This window comes from Capra hircus, chromosome 14 (genome assembly GCF_001704415.2).
Source record: "Capra hircus breed San Clemente chromosome 14, ASM170441v1, whole genome shotgun sequence".
Taxonomy (NCBI): Eukaryota; Metazoa; Chordata; class Mammalia; order Artiodactyla; family Bovidae; genus Capra; species Capra hircus.
In genome coordinates this window covers 44,967,875-44,988,261 of record NC_030821.1, presented here as the reverse complement: position 1 = coordinate 44,988,261, position 20,387 = coordinate 44,967,875, and the positions used below count along the sequence as shown (strand labels likewise).

Below are 20,387 nucleotides of genomic sequence, written 5' to 3'. Positions count from 1 at the left end.
ATTATTAAGCTACCATCACCAAACAAAAACAGAAATTAAAATATTAAAAATAATGTATTCATAAAGCTATAGTCAGTACAACCTCAGATTTTTTTAGGAATAACTGTTAGATTAGGAAGAGCTTTCTTTAAGTCAATAAGCCATCTCTAACAATGTGACATTCTACCAGCTAACAACAGCACCACAACTGAGTACACTGGCATCATAACTTCTATCTCCAGGAATAGGTTTCCAAACAGGCTAGTTCTAATTTGATTTAATATTATTGAGTACTTTTTTGTAATAAAATAGTAGGGCAGAATATTCAAGCAATTTTAGATTCTACTTGTATGATGGCCATGATTTTATGTGCTCCATTAAAAATTTGGTCTAACTTATCCACAACATCCATTATATAATCCCTTCTTTTTCCCAAGCAGATTTATAATCTTTCAAACATAAATACTGAAAAATTATCATTCTAAATAAAACTGCTTACCATGATACCACCATTTTGTTTTCTTTGGATTCTTGTTACATGTTCGAACATAAAAAGAATTATCTGGTGGTCGTCTCTGAAACAAAAAAGTTTAAATAGATAGGTTACAAAATAGGAAAACATAAGGAGATAGTTTTTAATAAAAACCTCTAGGCAAAATTATTTTAGAATGTATAAGAAACGATATAAGTGCTGATGTCACAAATGAAAAAAAATATATTCCAGGAAATGTAGCCTCTAAAACACTGAAATTGTTTTGTTTTTTTTTTTTCCAAAATAGATATGCATATGTGATTTGGGTTAGCTTCCAGTGGGATTACTAGAGAATGACAATCAACCATAGTGGCAGCATTAGGTTCTAAAGAATTCTAGTTTTATTTATCTTGTCTCTCTAGAAATAATTTAAAAATTATTTTTATGAGCTAATCAAAACAAAAGTCTACCTAACTAGCTTTGTCTGAGAAATTCTAGCAATTTATAAGCAAAGGATTATTGCTCTCCTGGAAAAAAAGTATAGTTAAGGAGAAACCAAAGGATTCTGTTTCCAAAATGTATGTAAGAGGAGAAGAAGGGGGAGATACATTAGCATTTCTGCTACACATATGTCCAGGCCAGCACACTATTAGAAGCATATGGCAGCTCTACAGGGGAGCTACATCAGAAATAGAGATGCCAACAACAGTGAAGACAGGTTGTAAAAGAATTTTCTTGAAAACTATTAGATGATGATCAAACACAAGATATATGTGCCTCTCTACAAAGATTTGGAAACATGTGAAATGCGTATTAGAGCCACTGAAGGCAGGTTAGTAGATATATGATAGGTCCAACTAAATAGCAATGGTGAACAGGACTATAGATGTAGCAGAAAGCAAAACTGACAGTCTCACTTGATGGTTCCAAAATCCATATACAAAACTATGATCTAACTCTTATGAGATAGCAGTAATAGTAATTTAACAGAACGAGTAGCACATAAGTCAGTGAACAACTATTCCAAGATCTTGTTTATACAGTTTAGAAAAAATTCCCAAAAAATTATCGTGAAATTAGATGCCTACTTCAAAGAATAGATGGTCTGCTATTGTTTGTCCTGTAAAGTCATAACCTGTGCTCCTGTAGAATAAACTGCCACTGCTGAAACAATTTTATAAACTCATTTACCACAACCCAATCTTCAAAAATCAAAAGAAAGGGGGAAAATTCATTCTGTTTGCTTTTATCAAGAATATAAGCAAATTAGTAAGTGACTAGGAGATATGTTTCTTAAAAAAATAAAGTATACAAAAAATTGGATTAGCTAAATTGTTTTAAGAATGGAATACAAGCTGGAAAGTTTGGGCTATCTATATCACAAGATCACTGAGACTAAAGTGTAGGTTACTGAAAGGCCCCTGATCTCAGTATCAGAAATGATCTTCAATCTGTGGACATAATGGATTTAAAAGCCTTCAGTCTAGGGAACCATTCTTGACTATGAAAAAGGAAATTGGAACAGAAGAATTATGACTAAAAAAATGTCTCTGGTAAAATTAAAATTTGTATTCTGAGAGTTGACAATTAAAGTGAAATTCATATATCCATGCGCACTACAGAATAAAACTCACCTGTTTTAACAGAACAATTTTCAGTGAATTTTAAAAGACTTTTAAAAAAGTTTGTTTTGTGTTAGATTCCTCTCAATGCCGGAGCATGTTTCCTCTTCATCTTAGTAACCTGGTACTTAGCACAGAAACAACAGCACATAGTATGGTCCTAATAATGTCTGAATTTTATCATTTTTCACAAAACTAATGCTGTCAGAATCTCACTTCCAGATTATCATTTAGGCTGAATAAATTATAATTTGTAGTTTATATTATATAATATGTTTATCAATAATTTAAATGGAATGATTAGTCTTATACTAACTATTCAAGAAACACTAAGAGACAACTAGAAAGTGAGGGGAAAGATGAGGGTTAGAAAAGGATGAAGGAATTAGAGAACAAAATCATTTTCTAGTTTTTAATAGTAAATAAATGCATTTAAATGTAAACAGATCTAATAATCATAAGGCACATGTAAGAACTATGCACAAACACCACTGGCATTAATCTTAACTTATTAAACTCCTATAGTTACTGCCTCATCTTTCTAAAGGCATTAAAATTAAGAGAAACCTTTGTAATTGTAAACTGCTCTGCCCCACACCTAAATTTAAAATGTGTATGTGTGTTGGGGTTGGAGGCGGGGAGAGGAGAAAATATGGAAGCAATAAATGAATAAAACTTATTTTCAAGCCCTTGGGGTTAACAAAAGCTCAAGTGTAGCCTAAAATGCAGCCAAGAAAAGCCAACAACCAAGAGGAAACTCAAGTTAAAACGTGTATTAACATTAGATAATAAGTCCCCTCTCTCATCTATTCTAAGATGCACATTTTTTTTCTTAACATTTTACCCATATGGGGATTGTCTTTCAACTAAGGGTATGTGATAGTTTAACCACAAGAAGTTTCTTTCTTTCTCTTGTGGTACATAAAATTGCATATTAAAGGCTCTCACATTAGAATTAATAAATATATATGCAATTTAACCCATTATTTTCCATTCTTATTTGAACAAAATTTTTTCTTATAAACTGAACACCATGAAACCTCCTATAGAACTCACATTCTAAGAAACTCACTTTGTAAACAAGTGGCTGAGAGTGTTTCAAAATCTAGATAAGCTACCATTTAAAAATGAAGTATGCTCTTCAATGTTCTCTAACTAGTAATTTGGTAAAAGTGACAGTTCAAATAGAAAAAAAACTCTGCTAAACCCTACGGCTCCCTGATCTCTAAGATAAATTCATTTTTCCTTAAACAGAATACAAAACAAAATCCTCCCCTCCGCCTCACCATGGAGAAGAGAAGCTTTAAAATACAGAAATATAAGAATATTGAGACACTAACCATCAAGCAGGAAAGACAAAGAGGGCTGGAAACAGAGAGGATTTAGATACTTTAACAGGGTATTCTAAATTTAACTCACATGATTTTTCTTTCTGGTCTTTTCCCCCTTTCTCCATCAGACAGAATCTGTAGATTAGTAGAGGAGAATAAGAGGAAAAGTCCTGAAAATTCTATTAGTAATTTAGTCCACCACCTTCAGTCTAGTCTTTATGATAGGAGAGCTCTGGTTCCTGGAAACTTCTCTAAAGCAGGCTTATAGGGTGGAAACCAGCAGAGAGGCGAAGGGAGCTAGAAGGCTTGTTTCTGGGGCTTCCCATGGTGAAATCTAGAAAGCATAATTTCTTATACACTTTTGCCCTGTGTATGCCTACAGAAATAAAACTTAGATTATTTAAGAACATCTGAAGGAATTTCCTATTTAGGAAATATAAAGTCTGATGTCTATTATCAAATTATTTTCCAATCTACTAAACATCCTCTATAACTTCATAGTAAAAAGCATTAAGCACTTTCTTCAAATAAATTTTATATTAAAATAGTTTCTCTACCTGAACTAAAAGAAGAGCTATTACCTGAATACTTCTGGAAAGTCCTACCTTTTCTTTGCAGCTGGAAAGCATGCTAATAATGCTAAGACAAACTGACTGGACTGAGAGCGCTGGGGACCAGTCTTCTGTTAGAATGGATAAACAGATATGACCATTGCTATAAACATGAGGATGAACAGGAATATTTTCACCAGTAAACATGACCTAAGAAAGAACAAAAACCATTAATTTTATCTGTATTACCAAAAAATAAAATATTCTCCATATAAGTTAATATTTTAAAAACCAAACTGAAAACAAACAAAATCAATGCCATGACCAAGATAAACAAGTGCTTGTAGTTTATTCTTATCAACTGAATAAGTAATGGTTTTACTAATATGAATAACCATGTAGTAGGAAAAAACCTTCAGATTATCTATTTTATATTTCAGCTAGTTTTCACAAATTACTTTAAAATTTTCTAAATTGCCAAGCATTTTTAGACTAGTGAAAGACAACTATATGTACAAGAACGGTTTTTCAAATTCTACTCATTGTTCTCCACATACAGAAATCAAATACACTAAAATTCCAAATCCTAGTGTTCAATTTTAGGACAATATAAATTACATCTGATAGGAACACTCCTTCTACTGACAACAATGCTATTATATAAGGTGCCATATACATAAAAGGAAATGACTGCTATATATTCTACCTCATCTAAACTCAAACTTCAGTATGATGACCAATTTAAAATTACCACTTATTAAGGAGTAAAGACCTATGTGCTTGGATCAAAAAGCAAAGGTTGAATGAGTCTCCCAATTATTTGCTCTTTTTCTCTGGTTTTTCTTTTACTCAATTCTTCTGCCAGTTTTCTCCTTTATCCATCTTGCCTTAGCACTGTTTTGAAAGATAATACATCTATTATTTCCTTCCTTAGCTCTAATGCATTCAGAATATCAATAGTGCTGCTTCTGAAACATATCTATCTAAGCATCTGAATAGGCAGGAGAGTAAATTCATATATTCCAAGGAATCTGTAAGCACAGGCCAAGCTAGATCAAAGTAGAAGTCTCATATTTAACAAAGCTTGGATATATGTTAGTTCATAATAAATCACTTTGATATAAAATTAACCACCAATTCTCTAAGTGAATTTTATACTGCAGTATGATGCACCATTTTTACTGCTGCAGCAAGTCTTAGCAGTCACTCTTATTTCTTGATCTGCCTCCTCACCTCTTTCAAAAGTTTCTGGCTGTGCCTTGTGTCATTCAGGATCTTGGTTTTCTGACCAGAGATGGAACCCAGGCCCCCTGCAGTGCAAACATGGAGTCCTAACCACTGAACTGCCAGGAAAGTCCCCCATTTGGCTTTTAGGGGGGAAAAAAATTATCTGGAGATCTGGCTAAAAATACAAATTCAAGAGCCCCACTTTCACAGATTCTGATTCACTATGTATGATGGTATTTTTATAAAACTCAAGTGGTAAAGAACCTGCCTGCCAATGCAGAAAACCTGAGACATGGGCTTGATCCCTGGGTTGGGAAGATGCCCTGGAGAAGGGAATGGCTACCCACTCCAGTATTGTTGCCTGGAGAATCCTGGCAGGCTACAGTCCAAAGGATCACAAAGAGTTGGACACGACTGAAGTCTTTTAGCACATCAAATATAAACTAGTAGTTCCCAAACCAGACTTAACAGTAAGTAAATCTCAGCCCCACAAATTGCCTCATACTTGAATACAGTAAAATCTTCATAAGGAAAAAACCCTATCTTAAGTGATGAAAAATTGATGATATATACTGCTCTAGGTATATCCCCCCTTTTTTTCCTTTATAGAGCAGAAGACAGCCAGTGAAAAAAGTGTATCCACAATAAAGTATGCTATATTTTAATACAGGATATATTATAGTTAAGTACCATAACTTACGTTTTGCTTTTAAATATCTACCTACGAATCTGATTTTATTACAATTTTACAAATACTTACATTTAACAAAGCACACTTTCATATGAGTAGGTGTCTTCTACTATTTCTACTGCTAACACATGGGACCCATTTCCTTGGCTGAAGCTAATATAAGATTCCAACAACACAAGACAAGACTCTACACATGGACATCATCAGACGGTCAATACCAAAATCAGACTGATTATATTCTTCGAAGCCAAAGAAGGAGACGCTCCATACAGTCAGCAAAAATAAGACCAGGAGCTGACTGTGGCTCAGATCATGGCTTCCTTATTGCCAAATTCAGACTTAAATTGAAGATAGTAGGGAAAACCACTAGACCATTCAGGTGTGACCTAAATCAAATCCCTTATGATTATACAGTGGAAGTAACAAATAGATTCAAGGGATTAGATCTTATAGACAGAGTGCCTGAAGAACTATGGATGAGGTTTGTGACATTTGTACAGAAAGGAGTGATCAAGACCATCCCCAAGAAAAAGAAATGCAAAAAGGCAAAATGGTTGTCTGAGGAGGGCTTACAAATAGCTGAGAAAAGAGAAGCGAAAGGCAAAGGAGAAAAGGAAAGATATACCATGTGAATGCAGAGTTCCAAAGACTAGCAAGGAGAAATAAGAAAGTATTCCTCAGTGATCAATGCAAAGAAATAGAGGAAAACAACAGAATGGAAAAGACTAGAGATCTCTTCAAGAAAATTAGAGATACCAAGGGAACATTTCATGCAAAGCTGAGCACAATAAAGGACAGCAATGGTATGGACCTAACAGAAGCAGAAGATATTAAGAAGAGGTGGCAAGAATACACATAAGAACTATACAAAAAAGATACTCATGACCCAGATAACCATGATGGTGTGATCAGTCACCTAGAGCCAGACATCCTGGAATGCAAAGTCAAGTGGGCCTTAGAAAGCATCACTATGAACAAAGCTAGTGGAGGTGATGGAATTCCAGCTGAGCTATTTCAAATCTTAAAACATGATGCTCTGAAAGTGCTGCACTCAATATGCCAGGAAATTTGGAAAACTCAGCAGTGGCCACAGGACCGGAAAAGCCAGTTTTCATTCCAACCTCAAAGAAAGGCAATGCCAAAGATTGCTCAAACTACCACACAATTGCACTCACATCACACGCTAGTAAAGTAATGCTCAAAATTCTCCAAGCCAGGCTTCAACAGTATGTGAACCGTGAACTTCCAAATGTGCAGTCTGGATTTAGAAAAGGTAGAGGAACCAGAGATCAAATTGCCAACATCCACTGGATCATGGAAAAAGCAAGAGAGTTCCAGAAAAACATCTATTTCTGTTTTATTGACTATGCCAAAGCCTTTGACTGTGTGGATCTCAAAAAACTGTGGAAAATTCTGAAAGAAATGAATACCAGACCACCTGACCTGCCTCTTGAGAAATCTGTATGCGGGTCAAGAAGCAACAGTTAGAACTGGACACTGAACAACAGACTGGTTACAAATTGGGAAAGGAGTACATCAAGGCTGTATATTGTCACCCTGCTTATTTAACTTATATGCAGAGTGCATCAAGCAAAATGCCGGGATGGAAGAAGCACAGGCTGGAATCAAGATTGCTGGAGAAATATCAATAACCTAAGATATGCAGATGACACCACCCTTATGGCAGAAAGTGAAGAGGAACTAAAAAGCCTCTTGATGAAAGTGAAAGAGGAGAGTGAAATTGTTGGCTTAAAGCTCAACATTCAGAAAACAAGAAAAGATCATGGCATCCAGTTCCCATCAATTCACGGCAAACAGATGGGGAAACAATAGAAACAGTGACAGACTTCATTTTGGGGGCTCCAAAATCACTGCAGATGGTGACTGCAGCCATGAAATTAAAAGACGCTTGCTCCTTGGAAGGAAAGTTATGACGAACCTAGACAGCATATTAAAAATCAGAGACATTACTTTGCCAAAAAGGTTCATCTAGTCAAAGCTATGGTTTTTCCAGTAGTCATGGATGGATGTGAGAGTTGGACTCTAAACAAAGCTGAGTGCTGAAGAATTGATAGTTTTGAGCTGTGGTGTTGGAGAAGACTCTTGAGAGTCCGTTGGACTATAAGGAGCTCCAACCAGTCCATCCTAAAGATCAGTCCTGGGTGTTCATTGGAAGGACTGATGTTGAAGCTGAAACTCCAATACTTTGGCCACGTGATGCAAAGAACTGACTCATTTGAAAAGATCCTGATGCTGGGAAAGATCAAAGGTGTGAGAAAGGGATGAGAGAGGACAAGACGGCTGGATCACGGACATGATGGACATGAATTTGCGTAGGCTCTGGGGGTTGGTGATGGACAGGGAGGCCTGGCGTGCTGCAGTCCATGGGGTGGCAAAGAGTCAGACACAATTGAGTGACTAAACTGAACTGAATATAAGGAAGAGGAATTTTTTCTCAAAGGAATGACTTTATACACTGCATTTTTTTGTCCTTTAAATTCTGGACATTCACCCTCCATTTCCATGAAGTTGTTGCTGCTAAGATGCTTCAGTTGTGTCCAACTCTGTGCGACCCCATAGATGGCAGCCTAACAGGCTCCTCTGTCTCTGGGATTCTCCAGGCAAGAATACTGGAGTGGGTTGTCATTTCCTCCTCCAATGCATGAAAGGGAAACGTGAAAGTGAAGTCGCTCAGTCGTGTCCGACTCGTAGCGACCCCATGGACTGCAGCCTACCAGGCTCCTCTGTCCATGGCAGTTTCCAGGCAAGAGTACTGCAGTGGGGTGCCATTTCCTTCTCCGATTTCCATGAAGAGGGCTAAAATAAACCTGACAATTAAAAGGAAAAGTCTTAAAACAAGAGATTGTCCTGTCCAATTGCAGAAGACCCCCTGAGAGACTTTGGCACAGCTGTGTTTGAAGGACCATTTACCTCAATTATATCTATCAGTAACAATGTGCTCAGTGGCTCAGTCATGTCTGACTCTTTATAACCCTATGGACTATACCCCACCAGGCTCCTCTGTCCATGGGACTGTCCTGGCAAAATACTGGAGTGGGTTGCCATTTTCTCCTCCAGGGGATCTTCCTGGCCCAGGGATCAAACCCAGGTCTGCTGAGCAGACTGAAATAAATTAGATCTCAATAAAGATGATGCTATGAAAGCGCTGCACTCAGTATGCCAGCAAATTTGGAAAACTCAGCAGTGGCCACAGGACTGGAAAAGGTCAGTTTTCATTCCAATTCCAAAGAAAGGCAATGCCAAAGAATGCTCAAACTACCACACAATTGCATTCATCTCATGCTACTAAAATGATGTTTAAAATTCTCCAAGCCAGGCTTCAGCAATACGTGAATCGTGAACTTCAGATGTTCAAGCTGGTTTCAGAAAAGGCAGAGGAACCAGAGATCAAATTGCCAACATATGCTGGATCATCAAAAAAGCAAGAGAGTTCCAGAAAAACATCTATTTCTGCTTTATTGACTATGCCAAAGCCTTTGACTGTGTGGATCACAATCAACTGTGGAAAATTCTGAAAGAGATGGGAATACCAGACCACCTGACCTGCCTCTTGAGAAATCTGTATGCAGGCCAGGAAGCAACAGTTAGAACTGGACATGGAACAACAGACTGGTTCTAAATAGGAAAAGGAGTATGTCAAGGCTGTATATTGTCACCCTGCTTATTTAACTTCTATGCAGAGTATATCAAGCAAAATGCTGGGATGGAAGAAGCACAGGCTGGAATCAAGATTGCTGGAGAAATATCAATAACCTCAGATATGCAGATGACACCACCCTTATGGCAGAAAGTGAAGAGGAACTAAAAAGCCTCTTGATGAAAGTAAAAGAGGAGAGTGAAAAACTTGGCTTAAAGCTCAACATTCAGAAAACGAAGATCATGGCCTCTGGTCCCTATCAGTTCATGGCAGATAGATGGGGAAACAGTGGAAACAGTGTCAGACTTTATTTTTCTGGTCAGATGGTGACTGCAGCCATGAAATTAAAAAACACTTACTCCTTGGAAGGAAAGTTATGACCAACCTAGACAGCATATTAAAAAGCAGAGACATTACCTTGCCAACAAAGGTCCGTCTAGTCAAGGCTATGGTTTTCCCAGTGGTCATGTATGGATGTGACAGTTGGACTCTAAACAAAGCTAAGCGCCAAAGAATTGATGGTTTTGAACTGTGGTGTTGGAGGAGACTCTTGAGTCCCTTGGACTGCAAGGAGATACAACCAGTCATCCTAAAGGAGATCAGTCCTGGGTGTTCATTGGAAGGACTGATGTTGAAGCTGAAACTCCAATACTTGGTGGCCACCTGATGCAAAGAGCTGACTCATTTGAAAAGACCCTGATGCTGGGAAAGACTGAGCGCAGGAGGAGAAGGGGATGACAGAGGATGAGATGGTTGGATGACATCACTGACTTGATGGACATGGGTTTGGGTGAACTCTGGGAGTTGGTGATGGCCAGGGAGGCCTGGTGTGCCGTGGTTCATGGGGTCACAAAGAGTCGGACAAGGCTGAGCAACTGAACTGAACTGAATGCTTAAAAAAAAAAAAAAAAAAAAAACGGGATTTTAAACCTGCTGCATTCAGGACAAATGCAGCCAATCTAAAACTTCCAACAACCCAAAACACGCAAAGTGATTTGTCGCACGTGGTACACATGGTACAGATAACCCCTAGGAGTTTGTCTAAACAGAGAAAGGCTGAGTTTCCATGCCAGAGGAGAATTCCTGAGATATAAGAAAAAATGTTTTTCAACAGTTTATTCACGTAGAAGTCTAGTAAGCTGTCTGCACAGACAGTTTTGAGTAAACTTTGCTATTCTGGTTCTCTGCACAGGACACAAGCATAACCACTGCTGAATTTCTTCAAGGTCACACTGTTAACTGTCCTCGTTTATTTAATATGCAGTACAAGCCTGAGGAGGAAATGGACATTTCAAGCTTTTTCAATGCAGCTAAATAGGTTCTGAAAACTTAAAGAGTCTTTAAACTTTCCAGAGTTGAAAACCTGTTTTTTGGGGCCGAGGGAGTCGCAAATAGCTGATAAACTATTTAACACAGATGTGACAAGAAAACTGAATACAATGAATTTGAAACCAAAGGGAATAAAGAGTTTTGCTAATTTGTTTTTTTAAACAATTTATTCAGATTCAAAGTAGTCATTCAGATTAAACAACAACAAGCGTGCACATATTCCCCATTACGTAAATCAAACTGAATAAAATGGAATTACAGACTTTCAAGAACAAGCTATTTAATGGAAAAAAAATTTAGAAAAGGATCTTAGATCTAATGTATGTGAACCACATCTGAAATTCAGCGTCTGCAAAAGAAGCAGCCCTCAAATATCTCTAAATTTCCAAATACCCCCCTATCAGTGTGGCTCAAATTCAAAAGCAGATGAGAGCTGAGAAAGAACTATGCTTTTGGAGGTAAGAATGCATTTCCCACATACAACCTAAAATTTTAAGCAAGTCAACCTCTGGGTAACCTTTGGGTACTAAATGTATTATTTGTTCATAAAACTACTAAGATCGAAACTGAATGCTACCAACAGTGATAATATAAAGAGTGGATATTAGCTAACTGTTTCTAATATGAAATTCATGTTACTTGTCATACTTGAGGACTTTAAACATCAAGCTCAATACTCACTGACCTCACAATACTGATATCTTACACAATGCAGGCATACTAACGTGTTCAGACTAATGCTCAGCAAGTGATTAGAAAGTCAGACACTAAATATGGTATATCAAGATAGGTCAAAATACAATATACATAGGATGAGCAATACAAAACAGGCTATAATTATAAAAGCCAATCTACAATACGAACACCAAGGTTTCTATAGGGACAATAAGAGGGAATGTTTTCTCTGATTAAAATCGCAAGTAGATGAGAATACTTAAAGGGCAACTACAAAAACTGAACATACAAGTAGACAGTTTCATAAACTAAAATAATCTAATTATGAATAATATACATGACATAGATAGTCTAGCATACATGATAAATATTTGACAAAAGTGGTTGGGGACAAGATTTTTAGAATAGTTTTCAATTCAATTCTCCCCTTTTTAGTCATCTAATATGTATCAGTGGAATGAATATTAATAATATTCACAAAGCAGTGAGAATCAGACCACAAACAAAAAGATGAAGACACTATTTGCTACAATGTTTCTAAAGCTTTATAATCAAGGCAAGCATATTTTTTAGCACCTTTAAAATAGGTCCAAAATATGGCCACTTTCACAACCTCCGTGGTTACCCTTCTGGTCCAAATCGCCATCAACTCTCACCTGGGTCACTGCCATCACTTATCTCGCCTCCCTAAACCTGTGTGCTTCCACATCTCATTAAATAAAATTGTCAGTGAATGGGGAATTTCGCAACCACTTGTTCAGAGCAGTGGACCTCAGGAAAGTTTTACTATTGGAAAAATTTTCAAATCTGTATGTACATTAAGCTTTGAGTACTGGACCCTTTGTAATTATTTTATAACCATGTAGATAATATGATTAAAATAACTTTAAAATAGTTTAAAAGTATTACTGGACTTCCAGTGCTCTGTCATTTTCTCAATCATGAGTATCAGAACATATAACTTCTATGACATGGGAGGGACCATAAAATTAACCGATGTTAAAAGGGGATCTTCGTATTTCAAAAGACTGGAACAACTGCCCAAGGGTTTCCACATCGTTCTACATGTAGTCTTTAATTTTCAGAGATAATATTACTTAATGAATTTGTTGTTGCTGATTAGCTGCTAAGTCGTGTCCAACTGTTCTGCCGCCCCATGGACTGTAGCCCACCAGGCTCCTCTGTCCATAGGATTTCCCAGGCAAGAATACTGGAGTGGGTTGCCGTTTCCCTTCCCAACCCAGGGATTGAACCTGCGTCTCCTACATTTAGCAGGTAGATTCTTTACCACTGAGCCACTTAATGAATAAGCAGGTATTTTCCATGTTGGTATTCACACCTAATCAGCAGAATGGGAAAAAAGTAAATTGGGTTTGATTCTTGATTGTTCCAATAACTAGCTTTTAAACCATAAACAAGAAAATTCACTTCTACAGGCTTCAATTCGCTCACATTAAATGAGGGTGAATCTATTTCCTCTATTTCACTGAGCTGTTTCAAGATAAAATCAGAGTGAAAGTCATACTAAAGTATGATGCAAATACTACAACACAACAGAAGGCATGGAGGTTAATGTGTGGCTGAAATGCTTCGGTTCAGACTTGACCATAAAGAGACTGGACTGCTAAGCTTGACTCCACAGGAAGTAAGAACCATCACAGGATTTACTGAGAAGGGTGAGGATGGTGGTGGCGGATGTTTGTGGGAAAACCAATGAGGTAATGGCACCTTCAAAGAAATCTAACAGCAATGTGAAAGGATCTCTAGGAGTGGGAAGAATTAAAAGCTACTCTGTAATAGTCCAAATGAAAACTATAAACTTGGACCACACAGCTCTGATGATAACTTAAGAAAAGTGATCAGACTGCCTTATGTCTGTGAAAGGATCTGAAAAACCACACTTAAGAATGAGGGAAAGGAAAGAAATTAAACACAAGAAGACGGGTGAACAGAAACCCAAAGAGAGAATTCTCTTATTTTGTTATTAGGAAAAAAACTGTGTTTATTAGCTGTATTAAATTTGGGATGTCTTGGGGGTGTTCAAGTAGAGCTGCCCAACAAGGGCATGAAATTAAACCTCAGAAGGAAGAGAGTGTAAACAGAGTTGGAAATCTAGGAGTCAGTGGCTTAAGCTGGTTAAAGACATTAAAGAGTGAGCAGAATAAAGAAGCTAGAGGACACCAAAATCAGACCAGTAAGCAGAAGTGAAGCCAGGGAAGAGGATAACAGGAATATAAGCTAAGATGATAGGATTTATGACAAAGGCTCTCACTTACAAAAATATTAAAGATGAAATTCAAATGATGCTTAAGTTTGACATTTGATTTAGAATTAAGAACAGAGTTTTAGAGAATACCTTAGACCTAGTTTCATGGTTTGAGAAATACTTTTTTTTTAAGATTTGTGAGTTTCCACAGATAACCTTCTCCAGTATTCCCTAAGGCAAAGTTCCTGATTCCATGATTCGTATTCTTCCTTCACAGGCCTTCAAGGGTCTTAGCTGAAGTGAGGTAGAGGAACAGGTTGAGAACAAGTGGATACCTCACTGCCTTCAAGCAAAAACAGTTAAGATAATGCTGATAAGCCAAAGGCAACAAAAGAAAGTGAAGATCATTTTCTGAAGAGAAGGAATACATTTGGTTTCTAATTACAGTTGATGTGTGGTTATTATAGAAACCCAGAGGTCACAACAAGACACACTTCTTCACCTTTTTTAAGAAAAACATAAAAATGAGCCCCCAACATCTTACTTTTCTGCTCACATAGAAACTTCAGAACTCAAGGAATCAGTTTCCATTTAATACTATGCCTTGAAACATTTATCTTTTTAACTATAGCACAATACAAAAGTTGACTTCCATCTATATTCCTACATGGCTAAGAGAAGATTAAGCTGTTTGTGTCACTACTTAAAGTAGTGACATTTTCTTTTCTTGGGCTCCAAAATCACTGTAGACGGTGATAGCAGCCACAAAATTAAAAGATGCTTGCTCCTTGGAAGAAAAGTTTAGCGTGTTAAAAAGCAGAGACATCACTTTGCCGTCAAAAGTCCATTTAGACAAAGCTATGGTCTTTCCAGTAGTCATGTACAGATGTGAGAGTTGGATCATAAAGAAGGCTGAGGGCCGAAGAACTGATGCTTTCAAATTGTGGTGCCAGAGAAGACTCTTGAGAGTCCTTGGCCAGCAAGGACATCAACTCAGTCAATCCTCAAGGAAATCAACCCTGAATATTCATTGGAAAGACTGATGGAGAAGTTGAAGCTCCAGTACTTTGGCCACCTGATGCGAAAAGCCAACTCACTAGAAAAGACCCTGATGCTGCGAAAGATTGAGGGCAGGAGGAGAAGGGGGTGAGGAGAGAGAATACAGTTTGATGGCATCACTGACTCTATGGACATGAGCTTGAGCAAACTCCAAGAGATAGGGAAGGACAGGGAAGCCTGGACTGCTGCAGTTCATCGGACTGCAAAAAGTAGGACAAGACCTAGCAACTGAACAACAACTTAAAAGCAGCAATGAAATATGAATTTCCTCAAAAATAGCATATTTTAGCACCTAACACACTGAATTTAAGGTTATTCGGGAAATTTCATGACCTATAACACCTCTTCACCTAGCAGTGCTACACAGAGTTAGTCACTGTCTTATCATTTAGCTACTAGTAACTCATTATCCATCTTACCAACCCAGAAAGCTGGAATTCATCCTAAATTCCCCTTTTCTCTAACCTCCAAGGATTAATCATTTACCACAGTTAAACAGTTCTCAAAAATTTTTATCTACCACCACTACCCTTTGTCCAAGTTTTCAGACATTAACTAAACTGATAGTGCTTCACACTGAAACTATCAGATTTGGGGCTGATGTCTAGATATTTAATATCTTATATTTTGCCCTTGCAGTATTGAAAGGCTACAAGAGACAGCATGGCATGAGAAATCAAAGAAGTGCTCCTTTCAAAACAGCACTTGCCTCTTAATGATGTAATTCTGTCAATACCATCATCTTATCTAGAAAGACATGGCTCCAGCTACTCCAAAATGCGAAGTTCTCCCAAAACCTGTGGGCCTAGGGGTTAGATTTCCATGCCCTTTGGTCTACTTAACATGAATGGATCAGAAATAGTCTTAAGTTTTTAGAAGTACAAAAGCAACAAAGCCTAATCTCAAAGTAAATCTCAATACAGTAAATTGTTCATATGACTTTGATTATATTACAAATAAGATAAAGAAACAAATCTACTTAACATAATTATAAAGATTATAAATTTTTACTTAGTCAAAAATCACGAATTTGGCATTTGTCTACAATCTAAAAATACAATAAAATTTTAAAAAGCAAAACAGTTACCTGAGGAGAGTCAAAAGGATATCGACTACTAAACTTAAATAGAAGTTGAAATTTTTCCCCTTCATATAAGGTACCTGGTGCACCTTCCATGTCTACAATCCACCTAGAATAGAAAACAAAATTTTAATTTCAGTTATAAAGGACTGGGGCGAGGAGGAAAAAGAACACCAGATATGCATCTATGCCAGGCAACGGGACAGGAGTCACCCACGTGTAACAACACACTTCATCCTCCCAACAGGAGTAGGTAGTAACACTCTTGGCCCTATTCCCTTCTCTGACACTCCTGGGTTAAATAAGCAGACCAATGTCAGACAGCTAAAAAGGACAGAGCCAAGTTTTAACTCAGGTCCAGAAAAAATAAAAATAAAAAAATAAAACTCAACTTCGGTGTACTGACACCAAAGTCTACACTCTTCTTACTAAATTTACGGTACCTTATTTTTTCAGACCATCTCTACAATTATGGAAAAGATTTTATAGATAAAATCAAGCTAATCAACTGCTTTCTCGATATCAATTATTTTAGAAGCTATTGATATGAGAGAAGTTGATGTCAGCAATGACTACAGCAGCTGTCAGATCACTTTTCTCATGAGTATTCCAGAGACAGCTAACCAGGAAAAAGGAAGCTAAGCTGACATCAGTCCTCTTACTCTGATGGCTACTCAAGGCTCTAAAAGGCCTTTCCTTTGTCTCTCATTGTTTCAATCGTTTAATAAAACCCAGAATAGGTTTCTATGGCATCTATATAAGCTTACTTTGTTTTCGTATATAATAATCATGAATATAAATCTGTTTATAATAATATACTGCACACTATCTCCAATTTTTTTTTTTAAAAAAAAAGAGGAACACAGTTTATTACAATATAGATGACAGGGCAGATTTTAGAAGTAAAAATTTGAGTTCCTAATTACAACCATGCCTCTTGTAATTACTGTATACCTGGTCAATTCCTTAAATCCTATACTTTTCAGGTATAAAAATTATATATTAAATACAGGGAAACAAAAGGAAGGTTGAGGATACAGTGCTGGCCTACTATTGAGCAGCTCACATATTACGGACTTCAGTTCAGTTCAGTTCAGTCGCTCAGTCGTGTTTGACTCTGCAATCCAAAAAATCACAGCATGCCAGGCCTCCCTGTCCATCATCAACTCAGGGAGTTCACTCAGACTCACGTCCATCGAGTCGGTGATGCCATCCAGCCATCTCATCCTCGGTCGTCCCCTTCTCCTCCTGCCCCCAATCCCTCCCAGCATCAGAGTCTTTTCCAATGAGTCAACTCTTCGCATGAGGTGGCCAAAGTACTGGAGTTTCAGCTTTAGCATCAGTCCTTCCGATGAACACCCAGGACTAATTTCCTCTAGAATGGACTGATTGGATCTGCTTGCAGTCCAAGACTCTCAAGAGTCTTCTCCAACACCACAGTTCAAAACCATCAATTCTTTGGCGCTCAGCTTTCTTCACAGTCCAACTCTCACATCCATACATGACCACTGGAAAAACCATAGCCTTGACTAGACGGACCTTTGTTGGCAAAGTAATGTCTCTGTTTTTCAATATGCTGTCTAGGTTGCTCATAACTTTTCTTCCAAGGAGTAAGCGTCTTTTAATTTCATTGCTGCAGTCACCATCTGCAGTGATTTTGGAGCCCCAAAAAATAAAGTCTGCCACTGTTTCCACTGTTTCCCCATCTATTTCCCATGAAGTGATGGGACCGGATGCCATGATCTTCGTTTTATGAATGTTGAGCTTTAAGCCAACTTTTTCACTCTCCTCTTTCACTTTCATGAAGAGGCTTTTTAGTTCCTCTTCACTTTCTGCCATAAGGGTGGTGTCATCTGCATATCTGAGGTTATTGATATTTCTCCCGGGAATCCGGATTCTAGCTTGTGCTTCTTCCAGCCCAGCGTTTCTCATGATGTACTCTGCATAGAAGTTAAATAAGCAGGGTGACAATATACAGCCTTGACATACTCCTTTTCCTATTTGGGACCAGTCTGTTGTTCCATGTCCCAGTTCTAACTGTTGCTTCCTGACCTGCATATAGGTTTCTCAAGAGGCAGGTCAGGTGGTCTGGTATTCCCATCTCTTTCAGAATTTTCCACAGTTGATTGTGATCCACACAGTCAAAGGCTTTGGCATAGTCAATAAAGCAGAAATAGATGTTTTTCTGGAACTCTCTTGCTTTTTTGATGATCCAGCAGATGTTGGCAGTTTGGTCTCTGATTCCTCTGCCTTTTCTGAAACCAGCTTGAACATCTGGAAGTTCACGGTTCACATACTGCTGAAGCCTGGCTTGGAGAATTTTGAGCATTACTATACTAGCATGTGCTGCTGTTGCTGCTGCTAAGTTGCTTCAGTCGTGTCCAACTCTGTGTGACTCCAGAGACCGCAGCCCAAAAGGGTACCCTGTCCCTGGGATTCTCCAGGCAAGAACACTGGAGTGGGCTGCCATTTCCTTCTCCAATGCATGAAAATGAAGAGTGAAAGTGAAGTCGCTCAGTCGTGTCCTACTCTTAGCAACCCCATGGACTGCAGCATTTTCCAGGCAAGAGAACTGGAGTGGGTTGCCATTGCCTTCTCCATACTAGCATGTGAGATGAGTGCAATTGTGCGGTAGTTTGAGCATTCTTTGGCATTGCCTTTCTTTGGGATTGTAATGAAAACGGACCTTTTCCAGTCCTGTGGCCACTGCTAAGATTTCCAGATTTGCTGGCATATTGAATGCAGCACTTTCACAGCATCATCTTTCAGGATTTAAAACAGCTCAACTGGAATTCCATCACCTCCACTTGCTTTGTTTGTAGTGATGCTTTCTAAGGCCCACTTGACTTCACATTCCAGGATGCCTGGCTCTAGGTGAGTGATCACACCATTGTGATTATCTTGGTCCTGAAGATCTTTTTGTACAGTTCTTCTGTGTATTCTTGCCACCTCTTCTTAGTATCTTCTGCTTCTGTTAGGTCCATACCATTTCTGTCCTTTATCGAGCCCATCTTTGCATGAAATGTTCCCTTGGTATCTCTAATTTTCTTGAAGAGATCTCTAGTCTTTCCCATTCTGTTCTTTTCCTCTATTTCTTTGCATTGATCGCTGAGGAAGGCTTTCTTATCTCTCCTTGCTATTCTCTGAAACTCTGCATTCAGATGCTTATATCTCCTTTTCTCCTTTGCTTTTCGCTTCTCTTCTTTTCACAGCTATTTGTAAGGCCTCCCCAGACAGCCATTTTGCCTTTTTGCATTTCTTTTCCATGGGGATGGTTTTGATCCCTGTCTCCTGCACAATGTCACGAACCTCCATCCATAGTTCATCAGGCACTCTATCTATCAGATCTAGTCCCTTAAATCTATTTCTCACTTCCACCGTATAATCATAAGGGATTTGATTTAGGTCATACCTGAATGGTCGAGTGGTTTTCCCTACTTTCTTCAATTTAAGTCTGAATTTGGCAATAAGGAGCTCATGATCTGAGCCACAGTCAGCTCCTGGTCTTGTATTTGCTGACTGTATAGAGCTTCTCCATCTTTGGCTTAGGTACTTAGGAACACTATGGACTTAGGAATATATAAAATAGGGTAAGTGTGGCTACTGTCTGAAAGTAACCAGGTTGGAACACACAGAGACCCTTAAAAACATGACTATTCATTCTCAGGAGGCATGCTGAATACTTTACATGATATGTAAGGAAAAGATATGACCATAGAATCAAGAGGCAGTATTTTACAGCAAAATTAGACAATCCCTTAGTTAGCTGTGTGGCCCTCAGTACGCTCTTCTGTTTTAAGTACTTAAACTGTAAAATAGTTATTTTAAAAAATTATTAAAGTTAATAAAGTCACCTTAAAGTTTTGCTAGAAAGATAAATGATACTGCATAGCAAAAAACAGTATATTCCTAACACCAAAACCAGTACACAGTAAATAAAATGCAATGCAAAAACTACATTAAAAAGACAAAAACAAAAAACCTACTCTTTTTAATAAAAACCAGGTCATTCCTCCTAATCAAACTTACAAGCTTTTGTACAGCAAAGGAAACCATCAACAAAATGAGAAGACAATCTATGGGCTGGGAGAAAATATTTGCAAACAATGAGATTGTCAGGGGCTTAACTTCCTCTCACAAGAAAGCAATGAGACTGACAGGGGTTTAACCTTGTCCTGCAAAAAAAGCAATCAAATGATAGGCAAAGACCTAAATAAACATTTCTCCAAAGAACACACACAGATGAAAAGGAACATGAAAAGATGCTCCAAATCACCAATTATTAGAAAAAAGGAAATCAAAATTATAATGAGATGTTACCTCATACAAGTCAGAAGGGCCATCATCAAAAAGTTTACAAATAAGAAATGCTGGGTGTGGAGAAAAGGGAATTCTCTTAAACTATTTGTGGGACTGTAAATCGGTACAGCCACTAAGGAAATAGTATGAAGTTTAGTTTCCTTAAAAAAATGAAAAAAAAGAACTACCATATGATTCAGCAAGCTC

The 20,387-nt window shown here is 37.8% G+C and overlaps 1 protein-coding gene across 1 annotated transcript in view; it reads right to left on the bottom strand.

The window, feature by feature from the left end:
- UBE2W (ubiquitin conjugating enzyme E2 W (putative)) overlaps positions 1 to 20,387 on the bottom strand; it is a 67,084-nt gene that overhangs the window by 11,006 nt on the left and 35,691 nt on the right. Inside the window, exons 3-5 of the mRNA XM_005689071.3 lie at positions 15,888 to 15,990; positions 4,010 to 4,165; positions 479 to 554 (exon numbers count right to left, since the gene is read on the bottom strand). Of these exons, the coding sequence (XP_005689128.2) occupies positions 479 to 554; positions 4,010 to 4,165; positions 15,888 to 15,990 (335 nt within the window). The remainder of the gene's footprint in view (positions 1 to 478; positions 555 to 4,009; positions 4,166 to 15,887; positions 15,991 to 20,387) is intronic.